This window comes from Drosophila arizonae, chromosome 3, assembly GCF_054131065.1.
Source record: "Drosophila arizonae isolate 15081-1271.41 chromosome 3, UAZ_ARI_1.0, whole genome shotgun sequence".
Lineage (NCBI taxonomy): Eukaryota > Metazoa > Arthropoda > Insecta > Diptera > Drosophilidae > Drosophila > Drosophila arizonae.
Genome location: NC_142923.1, coordinates 14,492,518 through 14,513,611, shown reverse-complemented (window position 1 = coordinate 14,513,611; position 21,094 = coordinate 14,492,518). Strand labels below are relative to the sequence as shown.

The window sequence follows — 21,094 nt, the reverse complement described above, 5'->3', positions numbered from 1 at the left end:
CGCCAGACGCTGAAGATAAACGCCATGAACAATTGCCTGGCAGCCGGCTAGAAATTGCTGGCAATAAAGTTGCAGTCGTTGGGGAGAGGTGGGAGCAGCGCTTGGCAAACATATTTAGACTTTTCTTAAGTAAATTATTGCAAAAATCGACAGAGCCAACGACGGAAGCTCAAATGGGCGCAAAAATGTCATTAAAAGGCAGCCAGAGACAGAGACAGAGCGAGAGGGAGAGCTTGAGCCTGAGTCAGAGCGAGAGAGCAGCAAGGAGCAGGAACGAGCGCGTCCTCAGCTTGGAGAGCGGGCAAGTTGTTGTTTCCGTTTCCGTCATGTTGAGGTCCTTTTGAAATGTTGACGACAGCAACGACAGCAACACCAACAACACCAGCAGCAACAGCAGCAACAACAACAACAACAACAACCACAACATTTTCCTGCCAATGCAAACTCATCCTGCGTCAGTCGCCTTCGTCTCATTTGTGATTTGTGGAGCTGCAGCTGCAAATATTTGCTTAGTCCTTTCTGCAGCCAGGACGAACTCTCAGGTTACTATTTGTATGTTTATTTTCATTGGACTTTTATATATTTGTGTATGCTGCTTTAGCCATTTAAGCTCAGCGATAATCGGTGGTGACTTTAGCCCTTAATGTGCTTAAAATATTGAAGCTCAAATAGAGTACCTAATCGATTTAATGGAGAGGAAATTAAAAACTTAAGAGACAGAAATTGATCAGCGCTTCATAAGGGATGACAAATTCTGATAAGACTCATGAGAAGCTTCAAGCCTTCTGTTATGGGCTAAATATGGTATTCGAGATGGAAGGAAAAAAGAATTTGTGCGAATAATCAGTCAACTTAATAAGAGTGCAATTTGTATTTGAGTCAGCTATGAATATGTCCGTTACATATTAGAGGACTGGACTCTTCACTGCGTGCTCCACGCTGCAGTTTATACTCTCCACTTTGTACTCTGCACTCTCCACTATCCTCTCTGTACTCTCCACTGGGTACTCTCCAGAGTAGAAACTCTCCACTCCGTACACTCACCACTCCGTACTATTTACTCTGTACTCTCCATTCTGTGCTGCCCACTCTCCACTCTGTACTCTCCACTCTCCACACTCCACTTTGTACTGTCCATCCTCCACTGTCATCATCCGCTCACAAATTATCAGAATAATATCACTTTGGAATTGAAACTCGAGGTGATCGGTTGTGTTTTACCTAAGTTCTCGGAGAGAAGAGCCACAAAGTGCGAATTCAAACGTTTACTTTTTTGTCCTGATATGAAATCTTTTTATTTGAATATTACTATGTTATAGTAATAGGAGATAATTGAAATATGATACAATTTAATATAATATAATATAACATATTTTACTTTTCTTTATTTATATTTCAATATATTCAATAATAGAAGTAAATATAATAATATAAATATTTTTTTTTAACATTTTCTTAACTATATTATAAATTTACATTCGATAATTTTATTTATCTGGATCTTTTGCTCTCTTTTAATTTTAAAAGATTTTTGAAAATAGAATATAATTTATAGAAGAATTTATAAAAATGATTAAATTAAAATATAGTCTTTAATTTAATTTTCTTCATATTATATGAACATTCTACTATCTATCTATATTTTGCTATCGCTCTATAATAAATGATTTTCTATTATATTTTTCTATTGGAATATCCAGTGATTGATATTTTTACGTCAAGTCATATACATATGTATGTGTTAAATAGATGCCTAGTTTAGAAATTTGTTATACATTTGTTATGCGTTTGCAAGAATTCGGAACGTATCGAGTCAGGCGCGACAAAATTCGAGTTTTATAATTGACAATTTTCGCTTGAGGCAAATTCAGATTATTTTCGACGAAATGCTGCTGCCAATTTGGCTAACGCTGTTGCTCTCCCCCTCACTCTTGCGGGCCATGCAGCAGCAGAGGCCACCAGCCGCAGATGCGGAGCCATCGGCCACCACAGCAGCCACGCCCTCGCCAGCTAGGGCGAGCGTGCTGCAGATCACAGCGGCGAACTATGACAGCGCCCTGGCCTCGCACGAGCTGCTCTTGATCAATTTCTATGCTGACTGGTGCCACTTCAGTGCTCGCCTGACGCCGATCTTCGAGACGGCGGCTGCGCGGCTGGCGGAGCTGCTGCCGGAGACGGCGAGCGTGCGCCTGGCTCGAGTCGACTGCGTGCGCGAGGAGGAGCTGAGCGAGAAGTGCAGCATCACGAAATTCCCGACGTTGCGCCTCTACTATCGTGGCCATCCGTTGAGGCAGGAGTACCGCGGGCAGCGTTCCGTGGAGGCTTTGGTCGCCTATGTGGAGAAACAGTACAGATCTTCGATCAAGACATTCAACACTTCCGAAGAGCTGGAGGCAATCAATAGGAAGAGACGTTCGGTGATTGGATTCTTCGAGAGTCGCCAGCAGCCAGACGCTGGCCTATTCGAGCTGCTGGCGGAGCGCTATAAGAACGATTGCGACTTCTACATACGAGTGGGAGCTAAGCTGGACAACGTTGCGTATACGCAACGCATGCCCACAGTTGTCTTCCGGCCGGACAGCGAGCGCACCCATGCCGCCGACACGTTGTTTGATGGGAGCTGGACATCTCCGACCGAGCTGGAGGAGTGGCTCGTGAAGAAGTGTGTGCCGCTGGTGCGTGAGGTGGACTTCCACAATGTGGAGGAGATAATCGAGGAGCGATTGCCGCTCCTAGTCCTCTTCCATCTGCCCGACGATGTGCTGTCCGTGAAGGATTTCAAGGCGATTGTGGAGATGCAATTGTCGAACTGCACCGACTGCGGACACTTCAACTTTGTGACCGTCGACGGGCTCAAGTTTCAGCACTCGATATTCCACATGGGCCGCACCCTTCGGGATATGCCCATAATTGCCATCGACTCGCTGAGGTTTATGTATCCGTATGACAAGTTCGACGACATGTACATACCGGGCCATTTGAAGGCGTTCATTCGCAACTTTAGCAACCATCAGAGGCTGCACAAGCTGGAGCTGAAAAATGCCAACGAACAGAAAGGCGATGGTGAGGCGCCGCCCTTGTCCACCTTCAAGCATCTGGGACCCTCGAAGCATCGCTACACTCTGGTCGGCCATGATGAGCTGTGAGCTATAGGCTCCCCACTTTTACTCTGCCCAGCAGCCTGAATGCCCATATTGTTGTTGTTGTTAATAAAGTACATTTTGTTGCTGGCAACTTAATCAGTTAGCATGTCTGTTGGGGGCTTGAGCCTTGTTATTGAGTACACTAGTCAACAAGAAATTTGGTTCGGCTTGGTGAAATGATGTCTCCATTTGTAAATATTACTAGTTTTGTTTATTATGTGTGTGATTTATATGCATATTTATTTACTATTAATTATTTAGCATTACTTTTAAAAATATAAGTTATAATAATTATTACATTAATAATTTTAAAGTCACATATTATATTATATATTTAATAGCAATGATAATGGCAAATAAATATTAATAATTGTAATAATAATTGTTTTTTTTTTTTTAATTTAATTTTTTTATTTATTTATTTTTTTTTTTTAATTAATAATCTTAATAATCTTTTTCTTCAATGACAGTAAAAATGAATCAAAATAATTCGATTTGATTTATTCACAAGACTTTATACTCGTTCAAGTTCATTCCGTAATTTAATTTTAATTTTTGCAAAGTCTAATACTCCTAAATATGTAGTACATGGATCTTAATATATATAAAATTTATTTATATATTTTATAAAGTCTAAATTTATGTTGTTCTTCATCTCATATTCTATAATATATTTATGTTAAAGTTAACATTGATTTATTTATTTACTATAATGTTTAATAAATAAATAAAAATATTTATTCTATATTTCTCTCTTTTTAATAAATAAAAATATTTATCTTACATCTTCTGGTTCCTCTTTTTCTTTCCATGTTTCCTCCGATCTGCTCTCAATTCAATTGCTTTCAGTGATTTTTAAATATTTTTTGTAGTTTAGTGTAAGCCAGCAGAGGGAGTAGAATCGGCTCCCTACATTTTGTAGCATCTTAAAAATGTTCGTTTCACGTTGTGCCGTTGCAGGTTTTTTAGTTGCCTGTTGTCTGGGAGCATGGTAAAAACAAATTGCCTGCAACTAAACATAATGGTTAAACAGACACCTGCTCAAGGCGCACTCGGGGAAAATCACTTGAGAGCTGCGGTGCCAGAGCCTTATCGTGCATGGCACACAAGCAGATCAGAGCTGTACAGAGTCGAGCTGAGGCAGGAGCTGGGCTAAGCCATTTGCTTGAAACTTCAGATTCGTGGCCTCCGCATCCAGCTCTCCACATAATTTGCTGTGGTTTTGCATTTACTTTGCATCTCAAGCATGCTTGAGGCTTTCGCCGGCTGCACCCGGCAGCATTAGCTCGGGTTTGCTTCTGGGCTGCAGCCACTTGCCAGCTAACCAGCTATGCCAGCTTCCTGCTTCACTGAGCTCCAAGGCTTCCAAGGCTTGTCTTCTGCCTGGCACTTCCGTTTCCGGCTGCCGATCTCCACTCCCCGCTCTCGACAAACGTAGCCGTGCCGCTCGTTTGTTGGTTTTAGTTTTATGCGCTGCATTTGCGCCCTGTTTGCAATCACTCCAGCGCCTTGGTCGTCCTTGCGGTAACTCAGACCCAAAGCTGCAGCTGAGCAGATGAGAAACAGAAGCTGCAGCAGCAGTTGCAGCTGCAATCCGTGTTCTCCTTTCTCTTCTTCTTTTTTTGTGGTTGAGCTGCATTGAGTGTTGCCTGTTTTTTAAGCTGTTTGGCATTTGCACTAACATATGCACATATCTAATTTGCAATTGTTTTTCGTGGTTACAGATTTGCATGCTTTAAGTGCACTGCGCGGAGAGCTTGAAAGTGAATCATAATTATTTTAGTGGAATTACAAAGTGTTAAGCATGGTATGTATTATGGAAAATGGGTCTCTAGAGAGGTACAGGAAAAGCAAGAATGACATAAAGAAGGGAGAGAGAGAGGCAGACAAAGAGGGAAAGTGGGAGAGGCGGGAAAGAGAGAATAAAAATAATTTGTATAAAAAGTATTATAAATAATAAAACTATCCATGATAATAATTATGCCTAAACAGAAAAAAGTAGTTTAGTATTTAATTAAGGCAATTTGTAAAACTAAACTTAAAAATACTAAATTCTAAAATACTAATAATAGTGGAGACTTTAGTGCAATTAAAATATTAGTAAAAAACTCACATAAATAAATGCCTCTCTTGATTTCTCTCAGTGTATATACATATATATATGAAGCATGCAAAATTGGCTACCCACTCACACATCAAGAAATACGCCCACACACGCGCCCATTTGCAAGCCTGTGTTTGTGCCTTCCCACTCTACTCAATGCACGCGCTATTTGTACAGCAAATTTGAGCTCATTTACACGCAACGAAAACAAACAGAAACCAAAGAAACGACCCAGGAAAAGTTGCTGCTGGATGCAGTTTCTCAGCTGCCTTTGGCGCTGACTTTTGAGCCAAGTGCAAAACTATTTTGCTTGTTTCTTAATTTAATTAGCACTCAATTTGTATGTGCGTTTCATTTGCCTGTGTGCGTGTGTGAGTGGGTGTGTGTATCTGAAATGGGAAAACAATTTTCAAACTCTTCAGCTCAACTCATTTTTGCTGCTACAACTTTTGTGCTGCTCCTTTTTAATTAAACGCATTAAATTATTTGCATTGCCTACAACATGAATGAAGCTTTTATTACATTAAGTAAGTAGTTGATGAAGAGTTCTATTTATAAGAGAACAAGCATATATTTTAAATAGATAAAGTACATATTTTTATTTTCGAAACTGAAAGAACAAAATAAATAACGGTAATGAATGACTTTGTTTAAATTAAATATTAATAAACATTAGCAATGATGAATATCAAGCTTGGGGAATATGAAACAGAAAAAAATCTGTATAATTAAAATTAATTAATTTTATTTTTCAATTTGTTTGATTTGATTTGATTTGATTTATTTGGTGTTCGAGCCACTGCAGTGGCTCCCCATTGTGCACTGTACATACGTATATAACTGAAAAAGCTCAGAGAGCAACCGACTGCATCGGTTCTCTCACGAGTTCGTTCGCGAATCGCGATCGGCTAGAAATCGTTTTTGTTTCGTTTTGGTTGTTCTTCGACCGTTCGGTTGAGGTTAAATGCAGCAAAAGTATTTCGTGTATGTATTAGTATGTAAGCGAGTGTTGAGTGTGAGCTCAATGCGCTCAGCAGAGAACGAAAAAACCAAACGGTACGAAACCTAGGCACGCATTACGAGAGTGAGCTAGAGTGTGAGTGACTGAGTATGATCTTTTTCGGTTTCTTTGACGAGCAGGGCGTAAGCCGTAAAACATTCAGCTGAGGCTTTCGCCTTGATGGTTGTTAATTAAGTCGTATCAATAAAATGAAGTTAGAGTAACAACAATAGCAGTTCTTCAAATCTTGTTCTAAAATAGTATATTTTGGATTTGTATGTATATACGTAAACATACTTATATACATATATACATATGTACATATGTATATCCAGAGTAAGCTTATTTGTATTATGTTATTAATATGTCGTAGCTAAATATTCATTTTCATTAATTACGCGCACTTCATTAATTGTTGTGCTGTCTCTATCTCTCTGTGTGTGTGTGTGTGTGTGCGTTTGTGTGAAGTCAATGCCCTTGACAGCCTAGCAATGCCACGACTCCTCGTAGATTTATTAAGGCTTCTCGCATGCATTTAGCATTTAGATTGAAATCGGGTGCCAAGCTGCATGATTGATTGTCCTATCTCCACATCGCCACCGCATGTCCTTCGGCAGCTCCCCAAGGGCGTTGCGCCCTCGGGGGCCTGGCGTGACACGTGAGTCTGTTTGCTCAGGTGTTGGCTGGCTTTTTAATTCTAATTGGTCAACGTTGGCAATTTTTCCAAATGAATTTTGCATTACGCTGACGAAAATACACAGAGGACACGGTGAATGAAGACAAAGCAAACGGAACATTTCCATTTGATTGCATTCATGACTTTCAATTTGTAAAGCACAAGAAATTGCCGACATTTTTTTTACTTGAGCTTTAACAGGGAAAATATTTCTAAAAGACAAATTCAGAGCATATATATTTCAGTTTAATATAGCCCTTTCATTATACGTTGTCATGGCATATGCGACTGGAAAATCATCCTGAGCCACTTTTAACATTTTTTGGTAGCTGCAAAGCGAGTTTTTAATTTCTATCTGCCCTATGGCGACATTTTGCCGTCTTTGTTGAAAGGTTCGATAAATGCCATAAATTGCCCAACATGACTTATGCTATCTGCGCATGCAGAGGGCAGACACGCCCTTTCGGCAATGTCAACACATTTTTTATAGGCAAATCTGCAAAGAGTTTCAGCCGTAACTCTAAATCTAGCCGAAGAGCACAAAGTGAGCCAAACAGATGAAAGGCACCAAAAAGATATGAGACAGGTAGAAAACATATATAAGTTATGGGTTTGACTATGGAATACCCAGTATAAAATGTACAGTAAATAAATAAAAAAATTGTAAATTATTTTGATTCACTACATAATAATATATAGATATACTAAATAATATAGAAGTATATCTTCTAGAATGTTAATGATACTTTTAAATAGATACATATATAGATAGATGTCTAAGCAAATCATGACGAATCAGACATACAATTAAACTGATTTATAGGACATATTTTAGCTTATCTTAAATTAAAGCAATTTGTTAATTATTTGTATTATCTCAATAGATGCTATTTATATCTGTGCGCCGGCTCAGTTTTGATATTTTTTGTCAGTTGGCCTTGCCTTGAAAGATTAATATGTGTTTCTTTTTCTCTTAATTAAAAACCGGAAAAATCTGTTGTAAAAAATAAATAAAATAATATCCGCGAGGCATGTCTCACCTAAAGATGATATAATTATTCAAATTATATGTAAATCAAGATAGCAAATGATAAAACTACGGCTTTAAATTTCTAATTTATTTTTATTTTTAATTTTTAAATTAATTTTACCAGTAAATGGTAAGCAATAAAATCGACAAAAAATCCAGCATTCGCTATATCCTTTTAATGGAACAAGGATCAAATTAAGTAAAACTGTGCTAAAATATATCGTTTAATTTATTAAGCAAATTTTGAGGCAGGTATATATTATGCAGTATATACCTGTCTCGCCGAAACATATTTGTATAATAAATAAAATAAATGTAATTAAAGCAAAACATTAGTTTGTTACTTTTTAATGAATTTGGCTTCAATATTTAAGGAATAAAAAAATTTGTTTTTATATTAATAATATTGTGTCTACATTTCAGTCTAATTATGCAACAAAAAGGCTATTCACCCTTAGGTCCACTCCAATCAATCGAAATGGGCAAACGAACGCAGAAAATACTATAAAACAAAGGCCATTCGCTGGAGCCGAACGGAAAATAACTATAATTGTGTTATTATACCAAACAACGTTCATTGACTTTTGTGGAGCTGGTAGAGTTGTAAAGTTGGCACAGTTCTTGAATGCGGCAGACCGCGTTGGAGCCAAGTTGCGTGGAGAGCGGTCCTTGACGGCATCCTTCAATGGGCCAGTTGCAGAAAAATCAATAAAATCCCAATTAAAATGCTCTAGAGCAGCAAACTATAAGTTGGAAGTCAATGGGCTGGCTTATGCCCAGCGGCCAACGATTGCAGCTCATTAAATTGGCCTGTAATCGCAGTTAATCTGGTCAGAGCTCCCGCAACCAGAAGAACATTCATCATACAATTTTCGAGTGCGTGCAGAGGACCAGACAGTCGAAACGGCCAAAGACAATAGCCTTAGATCTTTATTTTATCTGCTAAAAGAAGGAATGAGTTTATTAATTATAACACAATTTAATAAATATACTATTATTGAATTTTATTTTGAAAAATAATTTAATAAATAAAATTTTTAAATACATATATTTTTTAATATTAACTATAACACAATTTAATAACTATACTATTATTGAATTTTATTTTGAAAAATAATTTAATAATTTAAATTTTTAAATACATATGAAATAAATATATGTCAAACGAATTTTGAGTTTTTCTTTTAAATTGAGTTATTTTCATAATATTTGAAATTGTTTTGTGAGTTTGATTTTCTGCCTGCGCTTTACACTTGTATAAATAAATATCTCATCATTATTGTACGCGATATTTAAATATTTATTTATTTATTTATTTAAATTACATATTTAATACATATTCAATATTTTTCTGATAAGAAACTCAAACTAAATTTTGAACATGTTACAAAATATACGACATTTTTAACTATTAATCATTATTAACTATTAAGTTGAATTTATGATATAATTAAATTTTAAAGCAAGAAACTGAGAACAAGTTTTTAAAGGTTAATCAGAACAGAAACAGAAACAGAGGGTAGCCCTATAGTCGATAATTTGTATAATAAGTCAGCTCCGCTGTCAATATTAGTTTTCTATGAACTTTATAATGGTCATATACAAATTTCATTTCTTGAATGCAGAAAAAATTGAAAAAAAAAAAATGATAAGCCCGTCAAACTAGAAGAGTGTAGTAAAATGTAGCGTGTTGAGGACTCATAACTTTGCCGCATGCCGATGTCATTTCTTTGCCGTTTTAGCCCCCAATGCGAGTACGGCAAAAACCCATCACTGCCAAGCACCACAACGAACACTAACGAGCCCAACAGGCTCTGTTTGCTGTATGCTGAATGATAACAGCAGGCCGCACTGAAAAACACGACACAGTGAGAAAGAGAGAGGAGAGAGAGGGAGACAGAGAGTCAGTGAAGCTCTGGCAATTAATCTTTACAATGCCATACATGCGAAATGGAGTTCATAAATTCCGAGTCACGCTACGAGAGGCACAAAAGACCAACTGAGTCAACTCATAGCCTTTCCGGTGGCTCAACAAAACTTTAAATTAGCACCGAGATGAGCGTCAAATTGTAATCTAGTTATGCAAAGCCTATTCACAGGTACACAACAGTTAAACAGCTGCCAGCGTAAATGGCACAGTATTAAAGAGAGGAAAAGCTGCTTATTTTATATAAAATTCCAATTACTCGCGTGTTGGCTTGAATATTTTATATTTGATTTTAACTATTATGATTATGAATTTCATTTCACTTTAAACCTGATAAGATTTTAAATCTAATCTAAAGATTAACTTAAGAATTAAAAACTGGAAAATGGAGCCCTACGCTTGATGTCTTAAGTTAAATTCTATCTACATGGATCTATATGCCATTTGGATCGATAAGGCAAGGGTTAAGCATGATTGTGGCTTACGTAAAATAAGATTCAAGCTTTACATTTCTTGTTCAATTCCAGCCATAACATACTAAATTTACCCCTAAGTTCAGATTATATATTGATAAATGAAATTTGGCGGACAGGGAAATTATGCACTGTCCGAGTAATGCCCTGATATATGAATATTTCTAAAATTGGAAGCGTGCGCACGGTGCGTATGCGTAATAATGCGCGCATAGATTTATGGTAAACGGCAGCGAGAGCAATGCTAAGCCCACGGCGATGCTTATGTCCTGTGTATAAAAATGCTCAGGAATTCCACATTTGCGCAATTTATTATGCGCGCCAAGACAGCGCTGTCAAGGAGCATATCCTTTTAGCCTGGAAATTAGCCCGTTTATCTTGGTTTCAGGCGGCCACACAAAGAATGCGACGGCGATGGCTTTAAAATGCTAACAAGCGCAGATCACAAAATAACTAACGTTATGTGGACCACAATCCCTTTGAATAAATCAACAGGAGCTCAAATTCATGTCCGCCTTCCTGCCCTCGCCCATGCAGTGTCTGAGCCGCTTTCAAATGGCCTGTTGAATTTATTGGGGTCAGACTGGCTGTTGTGCAGAGGTGCCAAAGTCGGGTTCACAAATGGTTCGTTGCTGGCCCATAAAAATTTCAACTGATGCGGTGCGAACGCCTCTCAAAATCACAACTGATAATTGGCTGAGGCCCCAAATGGCAGCTGAGCTCCAGACATGAATGGAATTTAAATGATTGGATTAGTCAAAGCGATTCGAGCTAGAAATTTACAGAGTTTGCTTGGGAAAGTGTGTTAGTGTGTAAAGAGAACAAATATGCTTGGGTCTCACATATACATATATATATATATATAAATTTCTGGAATTTCAAAAGGAAATCAGGCAAATATTAAAAATCTAAAATATTTTGTAATAATTTTCGCTAGCTTTAAGATATTAAGAATCAGGAAAAATTATGTTTCATTTACGGTTTAATAAAAATTATTCATTTAATAAAATATATTTGCTGAATAGTAATTATTATGATAGTATATTAAAAATATCCTAACATGAATATTAATATAAAATTTAATATTTATTTCATAAATTGTAAGCACTCAGCTGAAGAAGAATGTAACTGCACGCTTAAAACTTCGCTCTTAAACAAATTATAAAATTTTTTTTTATATAATTGGATATTAATGTTAAAAACATTTCTCCTTGCATGACCGCATGGAAAAAAAATATATAAATGAATGAATGCAGCAGCAGAGCAAACAACTGGAAGCAAGTTCCGAACCGCAACTGCATTTCTGGCATTCGTTTTCCACGGCGGGAATGTAATGTATATGAATATATATGTATATGTATATTTATATATGTATTTGTTGCTGGCGTAAAAGGCATAAAAATGTCGCTCGATGTCTAGAAGTTTTTAAGTTTTGTTGCCGCCACATCCGGCTTCAGCCTCGCCCACGCCCACATCCACGCCCACTTCTGGCACAGCCGCCGTTGCTATGCTGTATGCAGTTAGGGCCAAGGATGCTTCTATTTTTTTCTTCCCGTATTGCATAGTTCACGACTTCTTAACTCGATTTGCCGCAGGATAAAGTTTTACATTTTTTTGCGCCGCATTTTACATTATTTTCCGGGTATGTTTTTTTTTGACGGTAACTTGTTAATTTTCCGCAGCAAATCTGTCAACTTTGACAATTCAATAAAATGTGGAAAAGTTTGTGGCGAAAAGTTTTAGCATATGGCATTGCATTGCTTGCAAGTGCTGCGCCTATACTAATTAAAAGTCTAGACTCTGCCTATGTGTGCGTGTGTGTGTGTGTGTGTGTGTGTGTGTGTGCTGCTGCTCATTGTCGATTGCCGGCTCTGATCTGATCTGTCCTCCATTAACCGCAATTTCCAATTAATCAACTGGCGCGCATTACCCACAAGCAGTGGAATGAAGAGTCCAGCTGGAATAACAACAATGGCCGTGCATGTGGGCCCGGCCAATGTTATAAAGTTAATTGCCATCTGTTTTACGGTTCCCCCCGGGTCAATGGGCAGGCAGGCAGGCAGGCAGGCAAATGCTGTAAATACGCCATGCAAAAACACATATGCATGCATGTATGTGTGTGTGTGTGTGCGAGTGTCGAAGGGTCAGAGTAATGTTTATATCGTTTGAGATTTGCTGCTAGATACTAAAAGTTGAACTCGGCTGTCAATTTAAATGGGAATTGGTTTAATGCTGCACCGAGAAAATTTCACATTGAAACTGTTTATCTGGGATGAAGCATACAAAAATACACGATTTTCCTTTGAAAAGAGACTTTGCTAGAAGGCAAATATGTTTAATATTATATATTAATAAAACATATATATTATATATTAATAAAATATATAATATTATATATTAATAAAATATATATATTATATATATGTATTTATATTTCATATTTGCTGAAATACAGTATCTAACATAATTATTAAGTCTTCAAATTTTTTAAATTTTAAGAAAAATATAACAAGCATTTTTATTAATGTAAATTAAAATAGTGCAAATACCAAGTTATAGATTGAAAAATTATCTTATGGAAGAGGTACAGATCAAATTAGTATATTTAGCATAAATAACAAAAATTATACAGAAATCGTAATTACGTACGTTTGCTAGATTTGATTTATTTATTCAAATATTTTTTCATTTTATCAAATTGGCTTTTAAGCTAATTTAATCTGAATAGAAGTAAATCAATGTCATTTTTGAGGCTATAGACTTATGCTTAAGCCAAAAAACAATTCAGGAGTATTAATATCACAGATATTATAAAGGGGATATTTGATAGATTTTTAGGCCAAGAACCGTTTCATTAGCTCTTGAGAGTGGGCCCTTTGAGCTTTCTGCTATTGATCCAGAACAAATTAAGAAACTTCCAACTCTTCAGTATCCACACATAAGTCATATTTTCATAGACTAGAGCTCTGACATAAATCAATTCTCCTTTAGACTTGCCTGTCCATAGCTGCTCGGCAACAAAAAAAAGTTGAGTCTTTGAACAAAGTTGGCAAAGTAGAAACTTTGTAAACAAAAAATGCCCAAGCCGAAGAGTAGAAATAAGCAGAAGGAACGAGTCAGATGCATGAATGCTATCATATGGCTAGCTTACCCCATTAGCAGCAATGCTTTCACTCACTTTTTATCCCTATTACCACACACACTCACATGGATAAGTATTTAACTACACACACTCACACACACACTCTTTCATCCATTCAAATGGCCCTTTACCAGTGGCTGCAAAATAATATTGAAACTGTTAATGAAGTTAGTCCCAGCTTGGACATGAATGTGGCCAGCGGCAGTGGGCAGCATTGTTCAATGAACAGCATGAAAAACGAGTAACACAAGCAGAGAAAGAGGGAGATACAACGACAGGCGATACAGGATGCGTCTACAGCTGCAGATGCAGATACAGATTTGCATCAACTTGAAAAATGCAACACAGCAGCAGCAGGAGCAGCAGCAACAGAAGCAAAACACAAACTCGATTTGTGCACGGTAATTAAAATTTAATCATTGGACATTAGTATTCACACAAGCACATACAACACACACACCCAACACCCACACACAGACAGAGGCAGACACTCCTTTCGATAAGCATTCAGGTTGCTATGACTGATGCGTTTGGGGCAGCGATATCATTGCACAGCTTAGCCAAATGAATGGATGACACGCCCCCTCCCCCTAGGCCACCTAGTCCACATTCAACCGGCCTTCCTCGGAGCCAGCCAGGTTTTGCAGTCCTTTTTGTGTGCACTTTTTGGGGTCGATCCAGTTAGTTATCTGAGTGGCATGTAAATGCGGCTCATTCCATTGTTCGACACTCGTTTTTGCCGCTTGGCTAAACGCACATTTGCGGTTTTGTTTTTAGCATTTTCGCTTTCAATGCATCTGTGTTAATGACAAGCAATTAATTTGGGGTTTTTAATACAACATAGTGCTGCTGTAATAATCGCCCATAATAATAATAGCCGTTGGCGCAATCTATGGTAATGCGAGCTAAATGAATAGCTCTGCCATTCCCGAATTTAAATAAAATATCATTTATATCAATATCAATTCGAAAATTTTATATGTTATGTAGAAAATATCAATTAGTAAATTTATAAATTGATGTCATTATTTATAAGTATTAAATAATTTATTTAAACTCAAAAATGAATACCTTGCGGTTCATAAAAACCCTCAAGTAATTAATACAAACTTTTAACTTTAAGCTAAAAATGTCCAGCTATTAGGAACATAAAATGGAACATAAATAAGATCATAAAATATATAAATGCCAAAAAAAAAAAAAAAAATAATAAAAAATAAAAATAAATAAATAAAATAAAAAATAAAAAATAAAATAAAATAATAATAATAATGTAACGTATTTAAATATCCATAATGTAAATGACAATATCTAAAATGTATATAAGTATATATTTCAGTTTAATATTTGTTTACAGAGCTTAAACTAATTAAATTAAAATTTTAATTTATATAATAAATTTTCTAAAATGCCTAATATACAAAATTAATAAATTTAGTTTAGTTTTTAAAGACTTTGAATAATATTAAAGCATTTAATATTTAATTTAAAAATTGATAAATAATAAGTAAAAATACTATTTAAAGAATTTAAGTAAGAATTTATTTAATTTAAAAATTGTTCATATGTTAAATTACTAAAACATTTATAGTTTTTATAAATAATAAATTTATATTCATTTCTAATTTAAATTTAAGATTTTTTAATATTTTTTTAAATTAAAAAATAGTTTTAAAGTATTTTAAGATTTATTATTTAAATTAAAAAGGGGTAAAATTTTTTTTTTAAATGTATAGTTTACATTGTTCATTATTCTATATGAATTATTTACATGTTTTAATTAATTATAAAAACGTATAATATATATTTAAATTAAAAAATTGCTTAAAATGTTTAAAGATGTATATATACATATACAAATATATATATATAGTTCACTTGACTGCCTGTACTTCTCTCAGCCTGTTTTCGAATAGTTAATATGTGGCAAGGCTATTTGCAGTAATGAATTGGGTTGAACTTAACAAGTATCTTCGTGTTTGCACTAAGTATTTGCAAATGCTATGTTTGCGCCAATATTTGTGTGTGCTTAGATTGAACAGCAGTTCGATTAGCTTTGCCTGCCATGTTTTACACAACATTAACTTGGCTTATTTATTAAACACGTGCGCCTCAGCTCTTCGCCACACAGCTGTGCAAATTGCACACACACATACACAGATAAACATAATATAGCTCGGACAGTCGGGTGTGCGTGTGTTTGTGTGTATTACATGCCACATAAAAGCAGAAGCTCTACGTGTGCATACAAAATGGCGTCGAAGCATCCTGAAGCCGATTGCTCCTTTTGGTTGGGGCTGAATGGTTCGCTAGCCCGGTTGTTTGTGGCCTCAATAAATCAACTGGAATTAAGTCATCAATAATGAAAAGACATAAACCAGGCAACTGAGTGCAACTTGGAACCAAATTGAACTCAACCAATACACACACACACCCAAAAAAGCCCCTTTAAGTGCCATTCAGAGAGAGAAAGAGAGAGCGAGAGAGAGGCGAATGCTGTTGAAGGGTTCAATATGCTCTCCATAAAAGTAGTTGGCATATATCTGCCTTGGATAGATATTGCAAGCGATAAGTTATCTATGGCCGTATTACGGCAAAGGCAAATTCATACATATTTAAAATACATTATATTAATTTATTTAAGGTCGAAAATAACTACAGATGTCTGCAGATCAATTTGGAAACAGAAATTAAAGTCAAATAAGAGAAAATGTAATTTCTACATATAGTATATTCATATATATATTTCTATATTTGTTGATATTTTATCCCACAGTTTGCAGTTTTGCTTTTAAATTTGTTTTTCGCAATTGTCTTTAGCAAAGATTTCTCGTCGCTTTTGCTATTTGTGAACATTTAAAATAGATAACCAAAATAAAAACCAATTATTAAATTCACTTTACATTACGGAAATACATTCCTCTGCTTGAATTGTCTCAAAAATATATTTTATATGTATATAAAATTAATTATGGGTATTTTGTATTATTCTACGAATTCGTAAGCTAACATATGTTCAGAGGTAGTATAATAATAATTTTTTTATTCAAATAGACAGTTGAATAAGAGTTTTTTTTTTTTTTTTTTTTTTTTTTTTTTTTTTTTAATGCTTGTTAAGAAATCCGGATTGACAACAATGGACGGCAATCAAGTGAGGAATTGATTGTTTAACTCGATTGCGAAATATGCAAATTAATGATGGAAATCTGAGTACCTTAATTAATTGTGAGCCTGTGCGAACATGATTCTTCAATTGTTCAATTGATGCAGGGGGCTTATTTATTACCTTTTTTCTTTTTATTTATTTTTGTATTTTGTAAGAAATCTGCAAAAAAGAAAATAAGAAAGCAAAATTGAGTTAAGAGTATATTGGAATTAAATTTCTTCTCCGTTTGCCAAGTCATCACGATTCAGAGTCAATTAAATGTTTCGCTTTTAAAAATCAACTCACATCGCATCTGATAAAACCGAAATTCTCACCACAAATATATAATTAAAAGTGTTATTACACTCGCTTACTTATTATTCTTGTGCCTTGCGTGCGGAACATTATGGGTTTTTAATGAGAACGCCAACTGAACAACAGAATAATTCCAGCCAGCTGTGATTTCTGATTGACGCAATCTCTGTCTTTATGCCCAGCAGCGCGATAATGACTCATCATTGTGGATGTACACATTGTCTTCGAGTCTCGAGTCGAGTTTCGACTTTGATCAAGATAAATTCACAGAAGTCGGCCCGGACGAGCTGGCCATTGGCTGAATACCCTTTAAATTGAATAAGTGGGTGGGCAAAATAATTATATAACTATTTAGATATTTAATTTATATATTTAAAAAAATATCTATATATATTATCAACAGTGCTATTACTATGATTCATGAATTTTTCAAGAAGTTTTACTCATACCATTTGTAGGGTATCTGTTAGTCAGCCCTACTCAACCATTCTAGTTTTCTAATTTGATTCATTTTTTCTCTTTCTCGTGGTGAAAGACAAATTCATAAATATTTTAATTAAAATCGAGTGATTGTCGACAAGATTGTTCTAAGTAAAAAGTTCCTTTTTCTCTCTATTTATTATTATTATTTTTTTTTTTTTTTGCAAAAGTTGCAACTTCGCTGACATTAACGGGTCGGCGAGTAGCAGGATAACAGGCAGGATGAGTACCAGGACGTGTACAACGTCATCAGAAACGCATAACATTCAAAAAAGCATCGAAAGCCGGAGAGCTGCAAAAGTTTTTTGGCGCAAGTTCAGCGAAAGTTTTGCAGCATTGTGAAAAGCTGCAAAAGAGAAATTTAACTAATTCCATTATGCATACAAGAAGCACAAGAAGAAGAAGCAGCAGCAGCAGCACCAGAAGAAGATGAAGAAGAAAAAGTAATAGAATTTTGCAAATGTTAAACAAAAATGTGAAAACTTTGCCCTCGTTGAGGCCGGCAAATGGAGAGCATTTCGCTCTTAAGTCTTTAAGTTCACATCGAAAATGTGTAGCGCCTTCTGTTTATTTAAAATGCGACAGGACAACAACAACAACTCCTGCTAATGCCCATTAGTCGCGCCGTCAATATTTGTGACCGCTGTTTACCATCAGCTCAAGTGATGAGTGTCAACTGTGTGCCTAAACGGCATTAACAGAGCTGACTGCTGCTTGAAAGCCTGCCACAGGCTTAACAGTCAACCAGCGCTTAAAGGGGCTGCGAGTCAGCCTGAGCTTGAATCTATTAACAGAAACGAAATGGCAGTCAACTAGACAGCTGACAGCTGCCGCTTAGTGCTAATGCTGTGAAATTGTTAACAGATTAACATAACATAAGATATTTATATCAACATAGATTAATTTTACTCAAGGTTACTAAGAGTAAATTCTAATATCTTCCTTTCTTTCAGATCGAATGCTAATCGGATATCCTTTGATGTAGGCATATTTACATTTAACAAATTGGTTAATATACGTATCTATTTGTATTGCTGATAACAGTATTTTTTAGAATATTTATCGACTAGCTAAAGTCAAAGATTTCATTAACAGAGACACTGTAAGTTGCATTTATTAACATACATAGATTTATTAACATGATCACTTTTCACTGTTAGCTGAGAGTATCTTTATATACATTTAATTCTCTTATATTTAATGCAACTCAATTAGTTTATTTTTTATATAAAAAATAATCATTTAACTAATATAAGCTGAAGCCCTAATATTTCACTAACAAAAAATGACTTACACTATGCTAATTGAATCTCCTATATAATGAACAATAATTAACTATAATTATCATATATAATTAACAGCATTTGGCCTAAGTTAATGCATCTCGTAATGCTTAAGTTATGAATTAATTTTAAATTAATTTCATATTATTGTAATTAAATATTTTTCTTGTATAATTCTAAATTTTTCTATAAGCAGTTATTTGTTTTTATATGTAATAAATTTCTACATGACTTCAGCTTGTCATTCGTTTCAGCCATTGGCATTTATTGTTGACTCTAGATATTTTATTTGCGACAGCTAAACATGTTCTGCACAAGCGACCCTCAATTTCCAGCCGATTTTCATGTTATTTGTACCTGGCGCATGTTAAACAGAGTAAAAAAAAAAAAAAATGAAATCCTATTGCTAACCGAAATGAAATCATTAAACGGCGTTTACTGTCAACAAATGGCACGCAAACATTTCGAAAGCAATCACATCAAACCATAGGAAATAATAAAAAATCATATAGGCGGAAAACCAACTCCTTTGCTCCACCTCCCAGCCGCCATCGGTTCAATCCTAGCTCCAGCCCTAAAAAAACCCACAACAAGTAGTCGACTTGCCGTGCAATTGAGTTGAAAGACAAACAAAGCGTGAGCTTTGCATGCCTACCTCTAGCCAGTCGAAGGCCCCGGGCCCGGCTCGGGCCCGGGGGCGCTTAACGGGGATTGTTGTCTTTGTCTGCTGCTGCGGGGTTGCTGTGTGGCCACAATAAACGCGATTCATTCACTCACTTCTGCGTTTTCATTCACTCACTCAGTCAGTTCGTCAATTACATTGATTTCGTGTATTTGGCGCTCGAGCTTTATTTGCATTTTTGCCAGTCAAGTTTTCCATTGTATACCCTGTGGGGAGCACGAGGACTTCACTTCAATAGGAATCTTTCTATTTACTGATTTATCTGAGTTGCTTTCGACAACTATATATAGACTTATAAATATATTCTATAAATCAAATATTTAATTTATTTACCAGAAAAATATATAAGAAATTTTATTCATGTTGTTGAGTCATCAATACACGTTTTTTTTTTTTTAAAGCAACTTTCTGAATCCTATATTTATTATGCTTGATCCTATAGGTATTAATATGTAAAAATGATATTTTATATTTACATTTTTAAAATTATAAAACTGACTGAGAACAGTTTTAGCCACTTCTACAGGGTATCTCAAGGCTTAAGCACTCTGAGCTATCATCAGCTGACTTGTTATTTTTTGTCACCCACGCGGCGGAAACGGAAACGTCGCCAACGCTAGCGCCAGCGCCAGCGCCATTGTCAGCGGTGACAACTCTGACAGGCAGAAGCTTGGCACATTTTGATTTGTCTGTCTGTCTGTTTGTCTCTTATTTAATAACACAAAGTGTTCTTTCTCATTTCTTGTGCTTTCACTTGATACTCGCTTTTGACTATCTTTTATTATTATTTTTCAACTGTCTTCCCTCTACTGTATTCTGTCTTCTTCAATAACAACAGCAGCAGCGGCAACAGCGAATGCCACTGATTGACTTTGCCTCTGCACCATTTTCAAAATTATTATATTTTTATTATTTCATGTGGTTTGAGCTGCTGTTTTTTTGTTGTTTCCTTTTCTGAACTTGTTTACTTCCATTTTATTTACTTTGACGAAATGTTTTTCCTATCGCAATTGTTGTTGCCATTGTCGTCGACTAACCTTGGCGCAGCTATTGACATTACGCGCGGGCGTCAATCAAATGCCAAACAACAACATTAATAATATTTAAAAAAAATTACAGATTTTGTGCGATTTTTGTCGGCTCCTATGTTTTTTTTATGATGCGTCAAAACTATCATTAGTATGAGCAGTTAACAGAAATCGATAAATAATGTCTGTATCTGTATTTGTATCTGTATCTGTATCTGTATCTGTGTCTGTATCTGTATCTGTATCTGTATCTGTATCTGTATCTGCATCTGCATCTGCATCTGCATCTGCATCTGCATCTGCATCTGAATCTGCATCTGCATCTGCATCTGCATCTGCATCTGCATCTGCATCTGCATCTGCATCTGCATCTGCATCTGCATCTGCATCTGCATCTGCATCTGCATCTGCATCTGCATCTGCATCTGCATCTGCATCTGTATCTGTATCTGTATCTGTATCTGTATCTGTATCTGTATCTGTATCTGTATCTGTATCTGTATCTGTATCTGTATCTGTATCTGTATCTGTATCTGTATCTGTATCTGTATCTGTATCTGTATCTGTATCTGTATCTGTATCTGTATCTGTATCTGTATCTGTATCTGTATCTGTATCTGTATCTGTATCTGTATCTGTATCTGTATCTGTATCTGTATCTGTATC

At 35.7% G+C, this 21,094-nt stretch overlaps 1 protein-coding gene across 1 annotated transcript; it reads left to right on the top strand.

Annotated features, from left to right (window-relative positions):
- The first annotated feature begins 1,693 nt into the window (after window positions 1-1,693).
- On the top strand, window positions 1,694-3,239 carry LOC108609783 (endoplasmic reticulum resident protein 44-like). The gene has a single exon (XM_018001530.2). It carries the CDS (start codon window positions 1,887-1,889, stop codon window positions 3,144-3,146), a length of 1,260 nt encoding a protein of 419 aa, XP_017857019.1. The 5' UTR covers window positions 1,694-1,886; the 3' UTR covers window positions 3,147-3,239.
- The last annotated feature ends 17,855 nt before the right edge of the window (window positions 3,240-21,094 follow it).

Excerpts from the sequence above, each read along its gene's own strand:
- LOC108609783 (XM_018001530.2), top strand. The coding sequence starts at position 1,887 with ATGCTGCTGCCAATTTGGCTAACGCTGTTGCTCTCCCCCTCACTCTTG.